The sequence below is a fragment of the Coptis chinensis genome, chromosome 4 (assembly GCF_015680905.1).
Source record: "Coptis chinensis isolate HL-2020 chromosome 4, ASM1568090v1, whole genome shotgun sequence".
Taxonomy (NCBI): domain Eukaryota; kingdom Viridiplantae; phylum Streptophyta; class Magnoliopsida; order Ranunculales; family Ranunculaceae; genus Coptis; species Coptis chinensis.
In genome coordinates, this window is record NC_141459.1 from 54,126,041 (window position 1) to 54,143,044 (window position 17,004).

The 17,004-nt window shown below is 48.4% G+C and overlaps 1 protein-coding gene and 2 long non-coding RNA genes across 3 annotated transcripts; all 3 read right to left on the reverse strand.

Annotated features, from left to right (window-relative positions):
* Positions 1-2,766: 2,766 nt before the first annotated feature.
* LOC147504012 (uncharacterized) lies at positions 2,767-16,124 on the reverse strand. The gene is made up of 2 exons (XR_015220325.1): positions 15,633-16,124; positions 2,767-3,193 (listed from the first exon to the last, which is right to left on the reverse strand). It is a non-coding gene; the product is annotated as an uncharacterized LOC147504012 (long non-coding RNA).
* On the reverse strand, positions 10,511-11,235 carry LOC147504013 (uncharacterized). The gene is made up of 2 exons (XM_086604026.1): positions 11,105-11,235; positions 10,511-11,033 (listed from the first exon to the last, which is right to left on the reverse strand). The coding sequence occupies exons 1-2, from the start codon at positions 11,144-11,146 to the stop codon at positions 10,608-10,610; spliced, it is 468 nt and encodes a 155-aa protein (XP_086460152.1). The 5' UTR covers positions 11,147-11,235; the 3' UTR covers positions 10,511-10,607.
* Positions 12,080-14,137, reverse strand: LOC147504014 (uncharacterized). Its single transcript, XR_015220324.1, has 3 exons — positions 13,884-14,137; positions 12,995-13,795; positions 12,080-12,903 (listed from the first exon to the last, which is right to left on the reverse strand). It is a non-coding gene; the product is annotated as an uncharacterized LOC147504014 (long non-coding RNA).
* Positions 16,125-17,004: the final 880 nt, after the last annotated feature.

Here is a 17,004-nt window from a genome sequence, read left to right on the forward strand (position 1 = left end):
TTACAACCGCCAATTCCATTTTCCCAAATAGCTCAAACAGCCGCATCCGGGCTTAACATGATGTCTTATAATAGAGTTAATAGACTTCATAACGTTGGTTTTATACGCAACCGCCAAAGAACTCACCATGAAGATACGATTCTGCCCACCTCGCCCGTTTCTTCTGTACCTTCATCACCCATGTGTTATGACTAACTTTGTATTTTTCCACTAGCTGTCTCCACCTTTCTTCGAACTCTCCCCGAGAACATTTCATAAACATAATAGAGCTGAACTCTGTTGCAAATCCAGGGATTTTGACATTGGTGATGCAATTTTTCAATACGTGCCAAGAGCACAGCCGGTGTTTCGAATATGGAAGAATAGATTTCAAAGCTTTACGAATCGCTGCGTCACCATCAGTAATGACTGATTTAGGGTGTTCACCACACATTGCGTCAATAAATGATTTCAATACCCACTTATAAGTGTCGTCGCACTCACTTATGATCAAAGCAAAACCAAAAATTATAGTCTGTAGGTGGTTGTTGATTCCAGCAAACACAACGATCGGCATCTGGTACTGATTGCTCCTGTACGTTGAATCAAACAACAACACATCACCAGAGCTACAGTAATCCAAGCGGGAGGTGGAATCCACCCAAAACAGCCCAGCCAACTGCCCACTCGTATTTAACTCATAGTTGTAATGAAATAAAGGATCGAACTTCACCTTGTCCTCTAAGTTGGCAAGCAGTGTGTTGGCGTCGCCATCAATACAGTGACTTCTCCTCTCTTTTCCCATTTTGTTATACAAGTCTTTTTTCGTAAAACCAACATTAAGGAAACCTCCAGCTATATGTGCATAGTGACCCATCACTTAGCATTTATGAACACCGACATCATTTAGGCACGTAGCAAATTCCAACGCTTCTCGACTCACATTTCTATGTGACCGAAGAAACATTGAACTCGGATACGGTACAAGTGGATGTGTGTGTTCCCCAATAAACTCTTTCACAGTCCACAACTTTGCTTCAGAATCAAAAACAACAACAATGCAGGCTTTACAATTGAACCTAGTGACCTGTCTGGGTGTTCTTTTGGGTGTCATCGATTGGAGTTTATCTGCATGTCGTTGACCTTCGGATGAACACACAAATCTCCGCTTAATAGCAACTCCATTTGGATGAATTCTATAAACATCCTTACGAACACCGAAGCCAACTGATTTGGCATACTCATTATAAATAGTGTAGGCCTCGTCCGAGGTCTTGAACTGCATAGATAAAAATGTTGTTTTGTCTTCTATATAAGCCTTATATGTATCAGACTCTTCAGCATCGCTATCACTACTGTCAATATTTTCATTCTCCATCAGGGAAACAATTGATTCCACATCCAGATAATCACTTTCATCATACGCAAAACTTTCGAAACATAGACTTCTAAGAAACTCTTCGTCATCATCGAGCCTTATTTGATTCGTCATTGGAGTGCCTACCTAAATAAAGAAAACTTTTTTTTAGTACAAACGACCTAAATATGAAAAATTCTAATGTACCTTAAAGAGAAGAGGGAAGATTAAATTGACTTCAGTGATTGGATGATAAATTAACCTCAATGTTCGAACGTATTCAAGCCGTGTAGTGTTGTTGGTTGTTGTCACTCTTTTTTGCTCTACTTCCTTGCTGTAAACTTTAGATAGTGAAAGAAGTAAATGATTGACCATGAATTTAAGAAGAGGTGAAAAGGGTGAGAAGATTTGGGCGCGCAATCTAATTGAGAAGAATAGAAAATACAATAAATTGGGGATGAATGAAAATATGTGAAATGCCAACGCTACCCTTAGGTTGGCACTTCAGCTACCGGTTACGGGTCAGAAAATATGTGGTCAGGAATTGTGCGTAGCCATAAATCACGCGCACTGATGACTTGCTCTTTAATTTAAGGGAAAGTTTTGACATGACTTTAGAATAACAAAACTTTAGCCCGTTTTTTTTCTTTTTTGTCAAATCTTTTTATATGGGCCACTACCAAATCACCCAACCAAACACCGGTAAAATAGAATCTTAGGGAAAATTTTCCAAAATAAAGATTTGCGCTCTTTTCCAGACCAAACAAGCGGAGCCTAAATGTCTAAATATAATAGAAAAATAGAAACTTGCTAATTCTAGATCCGACATCCTCACAATTCGATGCCGAGCGAATTGTCATAGTTGGCGAGATTGTCTTTCCGTTGAGCCAGCTGTACAAGGAGATATATTCCCTCTCTCTCTTATTGGCGGCGAGTGATAGACCAGGAAACAATGATAAGAGTCCAATTTGGGAGCAAATATGAAAAACCGACTCCCTTTCAGAAGAACAAAAATGGGGCGGCATCTGCACTAATCTTAGCCACACGATTGGCGACTTTGTAGTAATTATGAATCAAGAAATTGGGCTAGATTTAGGGTTTAGGGTTACTTGATCAAATAAGACTGGGCCAAACTCTATTATGATCCACGTCCCTATAACTGAATATCCTCCCTCGTATAATCCCCAACAATAATTTTTGGTACTTGCTATAGGCACCATCCATTTTGTGTTGGGCACCCCCCCCCCCCTCTTGAACTACATCAAAATAACTTGTTGCTAATATGTATAGTCTTTCTCTTCTCTTCTCCCACATTCCTAAAAAAAAAACCCGAAATTTCGTATCAATGTGTGAAAACTGAGAACTGAGAAGGTCAACACATAGCAGCAACTAGGCCATGTCGAAATATCTGGTACTGAAATTCTAAAATACAACACGAAATGTTAAATTCATCGTTAAAAGCACACAACTGTAGCCTTCGCTACCATTATACAAAACAGATCTTAAACAACACCGCTACCACTGCAAGTACTGAAGGCCCGAAGGAACCACAAAAAGTGGAGCTTGTGATAGAGCACATTGTTTACTTGGTGGTGTACCAATTCTGTGCGACTTGACATCGACAAACAGATCAACACCGAGATTGTTGGCGTTTTCAAAAGGCTGAGACATACACCTAATTACCTATAGCCTTCGCTACATCTGTACAAAATGGATCTCAGACTGCACCATTGTGACTGTAACTTCAATCTAACTGGAGCTTGTGATAGAATCACAAAACTAGTGTTTACTTGGCAGCATACCAATTTTGTGCGCACTTGGCATCCACAGCCAGATCAACACTTAGAATGTTGGTGCCTGTAGGGGAGTGATATTCTCTATCCAGCACGCGCTTAGCATGGTGGAACTAATGCACCGACCTATGATATCAGGTCGCATCCACGAGCCAACATCGCGCCACAAGACAGATCGCAACATCACGTGAACTACACCAGGCAGTGACACAGACTCCCTATCCATAAGCAATCATGAGTGAAGGAGTACTTGCACTAATCCCGACCGACCATCACCGATCACGGCCGCAAGCTACTTGCTCAGACTGCCACTCCTCATCATCACAGCAGACCTATGTAGATATTTCTCACGTGCTCCTATGATCCACACCCCACGTTGGTGACATCCTCTACACGTGGAGGGTGAGGATACACTCCGAATCTCTATAAATACCACTCCTATGAACTACGCCAAACCTGATTCTACTCGACCCCGGAACGAGTAAGATCGTGGCGTTTGGCTCAAAAGCGAACTTCGGTCTCACCCATCCATCCATATCGGTCCCCCAGACGTGTGTAAAGGGAATATCACATCACACCTTTACATTGGCGCCGTCGTGGTCACCGATTACTTGAGAAACCAAACCATTTTCACACCGATCGGTAACAAAAACCAAACCAAAAGATTCTCAAGCCCACGAAGCATGGTAAGCCTCGGCTCAATTCAACACTTTGGCGGCCAGCTAGGAACAATGAGCGAACAAATTGCCCAACTCGGGCAAGAAAACGCGTCACATTACGTGCGCACAAGTAGATACACAAAGCCCACTAGCTGGCACCGCAGATGACGACGTCATCAACGTCAGTCAACAGATCACCGAGCTAAACCAAAGGCTCGACAAGAATGCGGTCAAGAAGGATTCCACCATGATAGTGCAGAAAATGTTGAAAACCTATCGCGCATCTCCATTTGCTGCCGAAGTACTTCACAAGGTCTCCCCTCCAGACTTTGTCCAACCACGGTTCCCACTATATGACGGTCGCACATGCCCAGGCCAACATATAGCACGATATGCTCAAAGCCTTGCACTCTACAGCGCCCCAGAGTTCGACCATCTACGACGGGCTCTTTCCGGCAAGCTTGAAGGACGGCCCACTCGATTGGTTTTCTCCCTCGAACCGGACTCCATAAGAAGCGAGCGGCTTACCGACTGTTCGCGAGAGGCGATCATTAACACCGAGGGCGTAAGAAGGGTGATCTCAATTCACTCTTCCAACTCACTGGGGGGGAGGAAACCCTACTCCTTCTTAAGCGGTTCAAAACAGAACTCTTGGACATGGAAAGCGGCCTCAAGGAATCATTTGCCGCGATGGCTTTCCACAACCTTTGCGCGCCGTAACACCGACCTAACCAGGTCGCTCTTGAAAGACCAACCCGAAACGTTGGCCGAGCTGTACGCTCGAGTGGATAAATACATCAAGCTGCAAGAAGCTTTGCTAAAGCAGAAACGAGAAGAAGAAGAAGCAGCAGAAGAGGGAGAGGTTTACGAAGTAGCATCCTCCTCTAGGAAGCGACCCCGACAACAAGGGCAACCATCCAGACCCAAACCAAGAAATGATCGGGAATTCGCCGTGCTCACTAGATCTCCTAGTTACATACTAGAAAAGATCAAGCGTGCTGCATTCTACCGACCAGAGATAAGGCAGCCAACAGATCGCCCAGACCAGCCCTACTGCGCTTTTCACCGCGCCAATTGCCCCGCAGACCGGCGTCTGGGGGGGCTCAAGCATTACTTACAAGACCTGATCGAAGCTGGGCACATCAAGCGATACACTAATATACCTGACGGCGACCTGCGCCACAAACTCATGGCTCGTAGGATCTGGCGAGTCCCCACCCAGGCGAGCGATCTGAGGTCTCAAAGTCGCCCTCATAGCCGAGGACGCTCCCGAGAACGCATCCATCAAGATCGCCGTCAGCCGTCCAGAGGCCGCGCGCACGACAAAACCATCCACATGATCACTCTCCAAGATGATTCCGTCTCAAGTTCACGGGAGAAAAGAAGGCGCGTCGGCGCCCTCCATGAAGTATACAATTTCTCTTCACAAGCTGCGGGCCACGCATTTCAGGCGAAGAACGGGGAGACATCACCTTCTCGAGGAGGCCGACCTCAACAAAGGTGCGCCTCACAACGATGCACTTTCGTGGTCCACATCAAAATCAGTGGCCCGGACCGTCAAAGCGAAGTTTTGATCGACCACGGCAGCTCTTGCGATATTTTGTTCTACCACACGATCCAAGAGATGAACTTACCAAAATCGGTCTTCATAGACCCCATTGCACCCTCGGATTCGGATTCAACGGTTCGAGTGGGAGCCGATCCAATAGGAGATATCATCCTCCCGGCCATCCCGGCGGCGTTGGGATCCGGGAAGACAAAGTCGGCCCTTCAACATTTCGAGGCCCATCATTTAACGGTCCTAGATACCAAGTCGTCCTAGATACACAATGGCCAAAGATTTAGTGGCTGAAGTGAGAACTAGCGCAGCAAAACAGAACGCTGCCCCGATCTCGACCACTATCAAAGCAGCAGGCGTACCAACAGCACAAATCCCGGAGGTCGCCCCATTGGAAAGCATCACGAACAAGCAAAGTCTCGTGACAACACCACCACCTCCTCTCCAACCAGAAGAAAGGCAGGGAATCGCTCCGGTTCTGTTGTCCGCCAACGGCGATCGCCGACCTTTTGTTGTCGTAACCACGAGGAGGGCCCCAGTTCCTCTGACTACTACAGCCAACCAGCGCACTAGCACAGACTCTACAAAGAACAATCCTCCAGAGAGCGCGCAGAACGCACAGAGCCAAGCACCGACTCAAGACAAGCAGCAAGTGAACCTGGGAACCGAAGACGACCCTAAACTCGTCTATGTGGGAGCCAACCTTGACCCCACACTTAAGGCTCAACTTGTAAATTTTCTGTCCATGAATAAAGATGTATTCGCGGTTGGTCGGTATATCGATGTACTCGGTATAGACCCTAGTGTTGCATGCCACCGGTTAAATGTCAACCACGGCGCCAAACCGGTTCGGCAATCCTAGGCGATTGTCACTACGCTTTCAAAAGCAATCAACGGCGAGGTAGATAAGCTCAAACAAGTCGGTTTCATCCGGAAGGTCGACTACCGAGTGGATCGCCAACATAGTGGCGGTCCGAAAAGAATGGCGATCCGTTTGTCGTCGACTTCACCAACGTCAATCAAGAAACTCAAAAGGCGACTTCCCCTACCAAGAATCGACCAACTAGTCGACCCGGACTTGTGGGCACGAGCTGCTATCATTCATGGACGCCGTATAGCGGGTACAATCGAGATACCACTAGCTGAAGAAGATCGAGGAAGACATCATTTATCATCGAGCAAGGAATTTATTGTTACAACGTTCTCCGTTCGGACTAAAGAACGCAGGGGCGACCTATCGTGACTAGTAACTAATATGTTCGGGACATGTTAGGCGATACCATGGAGGTCTACATTGGCGATATGGTTGTCAAAAGCAAAAAGCGACCGACCACCTCACTCACCTCGAGCAAAGCGTTCTCCGGTTCTGACGAACCGGAATGAAGTCGAACCCGGAGAAGTGTCTTTTTGGTGCGTCCTCCGAAAAATTTCGGATATCGAGGTCTCCATGCGAGGCATCGAAGCAAATCGGACCAAATTCGGGCGTTCATCGACATGCCCGACCATAAACAAAAAGCGGATACAAAAGTTGTCGGGTATGGTCGCCGCGACTCAACCGATTCATATCGAGGCGTCGGACAAATGCCGACCGTTCTTCAGATACTCAAGAAAGGCGAGCAATTCTCATGGAGCGATCAATGCCACCAAGCATTCGCCACCCTCAAGGAGTACCTCACAACACCTCCCGTCCTAGCCAAACCAACCGACGGAGAAACTTTGGGGCTCTATCTGGCGGTATCCGATTTCGCCATCGGTTCGGTCCTATTCAGGGCGAACACAATTCAGAAAAAAGCCGATCTACTTCACAAGCAAGACACTCACTCCAACCGAGAAGAACTACTCTTACATAGAAAGAGCGGTCCTTGCTTTGTTATACTTCGGCAAGAAAATTCGAACCGTATTTCCGTGCTCATCCAATCAAAGTGCTTAGCGATCTCCCTTTGAAGAGGATTCTTCACAAAGAAAACAAGACTACCAGGATGGCAATATGGGCCGAAGAGCTGGGCGAACACCACATGGACTTCGTCCCGCGCATATCACAGAAGGGTCAGGTCGTTGCAGACTTCCTAGCAGATTTCAGTCGACGACCCTAATTGGGAATTTGAAACGAGGTCGCACCCAAGAAAGCGTGCAAGTAATCGGTCGGTCCTCTACGTCGATGGTTCCAGCAACCCTGGAGGCAGTGGTATGGGAATCGTCTTAGTCTCCCCCGAGGGAGCTATGGTAGAGAAGGCAGTTCGGATAGACTTATAGCGTCAAACAACGAAGCGAGTCACGAAGCACTAATAATGGGAATCTTGCGGCGATCATTTCGGAGTAAAGGAGATCAAATCTTTAGTGACTCGCGAATCGGTCGTCGTCGCCAAGGTTGCAAAAGAGTACACTACCCCGAAGGTAACCTCTCCAAATACCTTCAAGTTGTTAACAATTTGCTTCCGTCATTTAGCGAACAACGATACACCATTTTTTCGCGTGGCGAGAACCGCCACGCAGATAGCTTTGGCATACTTAGCCACTCGGATTAATCGAATGTGTCCCTCGACAACTGATTATCGAAGTAGTCGACCGACTGCTTACCAAGAGGACCAAGTCTTGACAATTAGCGACTGTTCCCGCTCTGAAGAAGATCGACGAATTAAGCTCTCGGATCGATGACCTATTATCTGATACATCGGCCGCGGCACACCGTAAGAGCGCACAAAGCCAAGAAGGTTCCACACCAAAACGTAGCTATTGTTTGGTGAGCGGCAGATTATTCCGCAAATCCGCCGGGGACCCCATCCGAGATGTATCAATCGAGCAAGGCCGGCTAATTTTGCTGAAATTCGAAGGAGAGTCACGGCAACCATTATTTGGAGGTCGGTCACTAGCCCACAAAGCGATCTCCCAAAGGGTACCGGCCTATTATGCGGTCGACGCTAAAGCGTATGTCCTCAAATGTGTCAAATGCCAAACATTTGGTCACACATCATACAACCAGCTTCATGAACCGATTAACATCGCGAGTCCTTGGCGTTCCACATGTGGGGCATGGACATTATGGGACCATTCATCCCTCGAGGAAGAGCACCGGCTTCGCTTTCGTCCCTGCGCCACGCGGACTACTTCACTAAGTGGGTTGAAGCAATTCCGTTAGTTACACCGTCAAAGAATCACATGTCGAAATTTCATTTGGACTCATATCATCACCGGTTTGGCCTACCACATACACCGGTGATGGATAATGGCTCCCAGTTCAAGGGCAAAACGAGTCAAAGAGTTTCGGCCAAATGGAAGATCGTTCATGCATTCTCTACACCCGCGATGCGCTCAAAGCAATGGACAAGCGAGAGGCCGACAATAAGGCCATTCGGAGAATTTGAAAAGAAAATTGAAAAGAACAAAAGCCGATTGGCCTAATCAATTTGGAGAACATACTCACGGGCTCATCGCGACTATATTTCGCTCAAGCACCGGGCGAAGTCACCATTCTCCTATGCTATGGTACGAAGCCGGGCCATACCCACCGAGTGACAATCCGACAACCCGATCTGAACTTGTCGAAACAGGGCCTTAATGACTCGGTTCTAGCTCGAGATCGACCTCCTCGAGGAACGGTAGCGACCTAGCAGCCGTCAGTGGCGACCTACCAACAGTCCTCAAGAGATCTTACAACAAACGAGTACATCCACGATCTTTTCAACGGGGGATCATTATTGAAGAAAACTCAAGGCGATGCTAAGCTAGCACCAACATGGGAAGGCCCTTACATCGTGGAGCAGCGTCGTTGGCGGCGGCGTATTGGATAAAACCCAAGAAGGAAGGATCTTTGCCACGACCATGGAACACATACTTGCTAAAAGCAATTTTACCAATAGTTGTATTACGCATTGTAATTCTGTTCCGAGGCACAACAAAGTTCAAATGAAAGAAACTCAAGATGGTATCATAAATGGCGGACCTACTCACATCTCCAAACCACACCTCCCGAGCAAGCTCCATACCTAAACACGCTCATACGCAGCGGGGGCCTCGGGGAGCTTACGGGCTCAAGCGCTTCTACGAAGTCTCGCTAAGTTGAGGACCTATACTTCTAGGATCAACTAAGCGAACGCTCACCGGAGGCGAAGCAGCCCTCGGGGGCTAAACACGCTCATACATCGCGGGGCGCCTCGAGGAGCTTACGGGCTCAGCGCCTCTCCGAAGTCTCGCTAAGTTGAGGACCTATACTTCTAGGATCAACTAAGCGAGAACGCTCTCGGGGAGCGTAACGCCCGGGGGGCTAAACACGCTCACTTTCGGCGGGGCGCTCTCGAGGGAGCTTACGGGCTCAACGCCTCTCGAATCTCGCTAAGTTGGGGGCATACACTTTTCGATTCAACTAAGCGAAGCGCTCAGAGCAGAGCTCGGGGGCTAAACAGCTCATGCAGCGGGGCGGCTCTCGGGGAGCTTACGGGCTCAAGCGCCTCTCGAATCTCGCTAAGTTGGGGGCATACACTTTTTTCGATTCAACTAAGCGAGCGCTCGAGAAGCGAACGCCCTCGGGGGCTAAACACGCTCATACGCGCAAGGCGCTCTCGGGGAGCTTACAAGCTTCCAGCCTCTCCGAAGTCTCGCTAAGTTGGGGGCATACACTTTTCGAATCAACTAAGCGAGAGCGGCTACCGGGAGCATTAAGCCCTCGGCGACTAAAACAAACTCATCCATCCGGCGACGCCGTAGAGAGCTTACGGGCTCATAGCCTCTTTCATCCTCACTAGGCGAGGACCGATATTCCTAGGGTTCACTAACGAAGAGCGGCTCCCGGTGAGCACCATAACCCACGAGCTTGCGGGGGCAAGGCCCCTTCGGCCCTAAAAGATCAAACACTTACATGGCGTGTTCCCATGCATTGTCATAGCGGCATAACATGTAACAAGAATACATTTCGGGCCTTAAAAATTCATACACGTAATCAAAGCCATGAACAAATCGGACCACAACATATACATCATTAATCAAGTGTTCACCAAAAGAAGCACACATATCGGATCGGTGAAATCGGCTCCGAGCACCGACCGGCTTTGGGTCTACCCGGAAAATCCGGTCGGTTACCAACTTACATATACCAAAGAGAACGAAGCGCCACTTTCGTGGAAACCGGTTCTCAAAAAAATCAAAAAGCGTTTTTCGGGCAAGCCGAAAACGCAGCTCTAATGTTTAACCCTCATAGGGGCAAAGAAAACACGCGGTCAAATCAAACAAAACGAAAAACGTATCCTCACCAATAGTCAGAATCAGCATCACGGAGCGACCACATGTTTATCCTCAGGAACAGTGCTGGTCGAGGGAACATGCCTGGCAGCTCGCAGAACAACACGCATACCGGCCTCTTGAGCACCATCCGCCTTCTTAAGCTGACAATATTTCTCGTCCAGCTTGGCGTACTCACTACAGGCAGTGGTATACGCGTCCTGAGCCTTACGGGCAACCCTCTGGCATTGCTTCGCGTACTCGGTGACTTCCGCGATCTCCACTTGCAGATCAGCCATAGACGCAGCAAGTTTCGCATTCTCATCAGCAACAGCACGACATCTAGCCGACATAGTCTCCAGCCTTTTCTTATCAGCTACCCGAGCAGCTCGCAGACATCCCAGCTCGACTCGGGCATCAGTATCAGTATCAGAGCGTTGCACAACCCTCTTCAGCTTATCATAGCCAGCAAGAAACTACAAGTACGGAAGCACGATGAAAATCAATCAAAGAGGACAACTGAGAAATTAACAAACAGCGTACTCACCAAACAGCTCGCCATGTCCATGGTCCCCAAGAGCGTATCCATGTCGTCGTCCTCGACCTCAGCTTTGTCCCCGTCCAGCACAATACCCCTCAGAAGACTCGTCGCTATAGGCGCAGAGTGGAAGCTGCAATCCGGGCTTTACAGCGACGCCTCTTCCCGACATCCCGGCGTAGAAGAACTCACTCCCCCCGTCCCCGGTAGCGGCGCTGAGCTCCCACTAGCGGCGGCCCCCGCTCAGTGTCGTCCATCCGTTCGGCGACCCGAGGGACGCCGTCCTCCCGGTGGGGCGACCTGATCACAACACCTCCAGTAGGGCGCCACGACCTCCGGGGCCGTTTAGCTTTTTTGGACCCCGACGCTACCGCCTTCCTCTTACCACGGTCCTCGTGCACGTGAGGATGAAACTCCATTTCCTCCATCAGTAGAGGAGAGCTCTCTCGCACACTGCCTTCCCCCCTACTAAAAGCGTAACAACGCGCCATAGAAAAATCTAAAGCACAAGGAACAAAGCAAAGCCAATAAGCGAGAGACAGCATCCAACGTCACTATCAAAAGAATGACAGAACAAACATACCTAAGAAGATGACCAACGAAAGCAAGCAAGTTCAGAGGAGCGAAGACCGCAGTAACAGGAAGTCCAAATGCCGTTGCTCCCCCCGAACAGTTTCTATTTATGCAAAGGAAACGTCTCTTCCCGAGGCAACTCATTAAGGCATCGAGACGCCAAACGCCAGTCCAACTGGCAACCATCATTTCATATTTCACAGACCCTTCATCTCCGCACACGTGCCCAGCACGCACTGTAATGGAAGTGACCACTGCTCACAGGACGCTCCAGCCGTACTTATACTGATTAGCTAGAGGACGCTAACACCGGCTACACGCAAAACATTCCAAGGGTGACACAGGTCTACCAACCCAAAGGCATACAAATCAAAAGCGGACATCAAGACGATGCGAAGGAAGAAAAAGCAAAGAATAACAATATAGCCTTAATATAAAACAGTTAGCAAACTGACGACCGCAGTCCAGCCTCAGGTCGCCGAATAAGCCGAGCTGCTGGGTCTACCCAGAAAATCCAGCCCAACTAAACATCAGTATCATAAAGACAGACAAAGAAAAGGACGAACTGCCCAGGTAACCCCAGGAAATCAGCTCTATTGGTTTAGGCGAGGCGCTTTTACAAACACAAAACCGCATAACGACCTCTCAAATAACACCATCGAAGCCTTCCACAAGAGGGGCGCCCAACACTTGGGGAACAGCTTCGGATCACCGGGGGCGCCACCACTCCTTCGATTAACGCCCCACCCGGGGCCGCCAACGACGGGGAGGCTGATCCCCAACCACCTCACCAGCAGCAGTAAGAACGACCGCAGGACCCGCACTACCGACCTCGAGTGAATCGACCTGTCGGTCTATTGCCGGTCCATGCGCTGACACCTCGGGCAGGTCGCTGTATCTCGCCTCCAGTTCTTCTATTTCAGCACGGATAGCAAGATAGGCCTCCCTCGCCTCCATCGCGGTAGCTTTTAGCAACGCAGCGGCGTATTAGCAGCAGCAGCTTTTTCTTCAGATCGTCGACCTCATGCCTCAGCCCAGCCGCCTTCGTTCACGGCCGCCGGCGTCCTATCGAGCGGTACAGAAACAAGTTGTGCCTTCAGAGTATCCAGCTCCACCTTCTCCGATTGAGCTATCGCTCGGAGATCGGAGACTTCGAGCCTCAAGGACTCAACCTCCGACTTCTCCATCTCAGCAAACAAGGCAGCTGTCTTCAATTTCTGGTACCCGGCAATCAGCTGCAACAGCTCGCACATAGTACCACAAACAAACGATGAGCAACAGTGTACAATAAGTAATAGCAAAAACAGTAACAACACGACCACTTACCAGACAAATCGCCTTATCCACCCCTCTCAGATTCGACTCCAGCTCCTTGGCATCAAGGTCCTTCCTATCACCATCAAGCGTCATCCCCTCCAGCAAGCAAGCAGCTATGGGTGCGGACTTGTAGCTGCGATCGACCTCTTCTTCACATAGCGCTTCTTCCCAGTTGTCTCGTCAATGTACATCAGGTTGCGCTCCAGCTCGTCCTTTCCAGTACTGGACGGCCCCTTACCAGCGTCTCTTGAGCCAACCTTCCCCTTCATCTTGCCTGAGGCATCTCCAACAACACGGGGTCGAACGACCTCCGGGACAACCTCGGGCCGTCCTCAACCAGAACGCTGAAGTCGGGCATCGGCCTTGACCTCGGTTTCGAGCTGCCTCTCCCACCCATTCGCACCTCACCACCCTGTGCGGTCTGGGCCACCCTCGCAGTCTTAGCAGGTCGGTACTCCGGAACGTCGGAGGGAGCGTCCTCCACGTCGAACGGAGCATCCTCCCGACCCATCCCGACCGGACCGGAGGCCCGGCAAAGACCCCAGGGGTCGCTTCACCCCAGTACGGCCCCGGTTTCTATCCTCTCTGGTCACCAGATCACTCCCACGCTTCTCCATAACACGTACTTTGGACGCTCCCTTACCACGAGCCCTACTTTTCTGAGCTTCCCTTCTCTTCCGAGAACGACGGGCCCTCCACGCTCCTTAAAGAATTCGGCGACCTCTGGCAACTTCGCAATTTTCTCGTCCCGAGTCAACCTAGCGAAGCTCTCGATCACTGCTCGGTTCGTCTCCTGTGCAGGACGGTTATCTGTACAAAAGACAACATAACAAATATTAGATCAATACAGGATCAATCGTTATCAGCATAAAACCTAAGAAAACGTACTGGTACCCACCAGTGAAATCACACGTTTTCTTGTCAACACTGAACCCACTCGCACAGTAGTTACCCACTAACAGGAACGGTCTTTTATCCCAAGACTCGTTACTCACTCCATCCAGAACGGGTGACAGAGTAGCTCGGGTTTGCAAGCTAAAGTTATATGCCCTAGATCGCTTCAAGGTGAAGTGCTCAATAATATCAGCGACTTCGATCCGGTATTCACCGCTGGCGTTCAACAGGTCGAACACCTTCAACAACCGCCACGTGTTACCAACGAATCGCGACAGCGCTTTGCCCGCGATGGTTCAAAATTGACAAACCAACTTCGAAAATGGTATCGTCATATCGCCCTCGGCTGCCCTCGCAGACGATCACCCGTGGCGGTGGGGCGTACCTATCGCTAAAACCAAGATGCGCCTCGATCGGCTCGTGGATCTCCGGACCGTCTACGGTTATACCATATCTTTTCCTCGGATATGGAAACGCCTCAAAGCGTGTTTATCCACAGCCATAGTTGGTACATTTCGAAGAGCGACCTCTCACCGCGCGTCTGAAGTGCCAGCGTCGGCAACCACGAAGCGGATCGAGCATCGCCTTCCTCACTCCGCGACCTCATCCCCATCACCCTCACCCCGCGATACCAACCGATTCATCCGTCTCCTCCTCATCCTCCCAACCAAAGGGAAACTTCACGGATCTCGCTCGAACGAGTGTGTCATCGAACCGACATCTTTCTCCTCTAAAACTTATCAAATCTAGCTACTAGTATCTAGCGAGTACCCTAACAATTCTAGCACGAAGCTTAGCACCAAACAAGGGAAACGGGTTCAAAAATGGCAGAGCACTAACCTGAAGATTGATGCGCTAATGAAGTTCTCTCTACCAAACGAAGCAGCAAAATGAAGTCTCGGTCACGCAAGTAGGATTTTTGAACAACCGCCCTCGGTTTCAAGGCATTATGATTACACCCTAGCCCTAGCCATCCACGACTTCCAAGTAACTGTCTTGTCTTTTCGCGATCGAAAAAACGGGCGCCACGCGTTTTCTTCAGAATCGCTTTCGGATCATCCGCGTCTTTGCACCGCGGCGTCACACGATCATACTAACTAGCGCACGCGATTAACACCAGCTGTTCTACACTGATCGTGGCCGCTTCCCAAATATCACATAGTACGCGCGTGCCACCGTTCTCTCTCAGCAGGTCGTTACCACAACCTACTGAGAGGGGGCTGTGTAGGGGAGTGATATTCTCTATCCAAAGCACGCGCGTTTAGCATGGTGGAACTAATGCACCGACCTATGATATCGTCGCATCCACGAGCCAACATCGCGCCACAAGGCACGATCGCAACATCACGCGAACTACACCCGAGCAAAGGATGACGGACTCTATCCATAAGCAATCATGACTGAAGGAGTACTTGCACTAATCCTGACTGACAGTCACTGATCACGGCCGCAAGCTACTTGCTCAGACTGCCACTCCTCATCATCACAGCAGACCTATGTAGATATTTCTCACGTGCTCCTATGATCCACACCCCACGTTGGTGACATCCTCTACACGTGGAGGGTGAGGATACTCGAATCTCTATAAATACCACTCCTATGAACTCGCCCGGACTGATTCTACTCGACCATTTAACCAAAGTAAGATCGTAGGCGGTTCGCTCCAAAAGCCGAACTCGGTCTCACCCATCCATCCATATCAGTCCCCCAGAGACTGTGTGTAAGGGAATATCACATCACACCTTTACAGTGCCAACAAAAGGTTTGGACATGCAATCAACAACTATAACCTTCGCCACCTCGATCTGCTGACTCCGTTGGACCTTCCAATATTACTTCATCGTGAACCTGCTTCAACAAAAACATGTCCCACTCATTTTTAACCGATAAATACTAATGTACTTGATACATTTTATAAGAAGGATACCGAGTCAGCTATCTATTGAGCTACAAATAGATTAATCAATAAAGAACACTTTGACTAATTAAGCAAAGAAGAGATGAGATGAGCATAGTAAGAGGAAGGAAAATCAGAAACAAAGACGCTCGTGACAATGTAATAACGGATCAAACATGATAAGACACAAGAAATGATTAAGATAATTTAGTCGAGTGCTAACACAGACAACTGCCATGAACGCCAACAAGGAAGTGTTGGGTTTATCTCGTTTAAACCAAGACTGCTAACTGGTTTCTTTTTGGTTGGGACTTGGGAGTGTAACTGGTTATTCCCAATTTATTTTTGTTCGGGCTTTGGTGATGGGGTCTACCTAACACTCTCTGTTGTACCCAACATAATTACAGACCCCAAATTGGGTTGGGTCTGCCTAACACAAAATGGAGTCCGTTAATAACAAGAGTCTAATTTTTTAAGGTAGTTTAATCAGGCAAAAAAAATGTTTTGTGTTGGACACCCCCCAACTCATCAAGGTAACCTATTGCAACTATTTTAGCCCTTCACCCTTACATTGAATACTCAAGCTTCTCATTTACATTGCCAACTACATCAAGCTTCTCATTTACTCTTTACTCTTTTCATACTCAATCAAAACCCTAAATGGAACATGAAGATGAAGAAGAAACATTTAAGGTAATGCTTGAGGTGCAACAACAAATTAGCTAGAGAAATAAGAAGAAATGTTTAAGGTGAAAAAGTTGCAATGGAAAGTGAAGAAGTGACAAGAAATGTTGAAGGTGAAAAATTTGTAATGGAAAGTGAAGAAGTTGCAATGAAAAGTGAAGAAATGGCATTGGAAAGTGAAGAAGTAGAAAATGCGACTTGTCATGAAAAAGAGCTGTCGAGAAATCATCAAGGACGAAGACAACCAAACCCAAATAACGAGGTAAACCATTGCAACTACAATTTATAAACACATTACTGCACAATTGTTATTGTGGTTCTTATTGGTCCCTTGAATTGTATTACAATTGTTAATATTGCAAACTTCCATTTAACATATTGCAACTACAATTTGGTATCGACAACATTTAGAAACTACACCACAAGATCGTTTAGGTATTGGCCGACATCAGTAGGTCGTTTGGGCACTCTACTGCCCGACAGACCTAGGTCGTTTAGGGACTCTATTGGCTGACATAATTGGGTCGTTTGGGGACTCTCTAAG

Excerpts from the sequence above, each read along its gene's own strand:
- LOC147504013 (XM_086604026.1), bottom strand. The coding sequence starts at position 11,146 with ATGGATACGCTCTTGGGGACCATGGACATGGCGAGCTGTTTG. Across the intron at positions 11,034-11,104 it reads TGGACATGGCGAGCTGTTTG|TTTCTTGCTGGCTATGATAA; the intron begins GTGAGTACGCTG and ends CCGTACTTGTAG.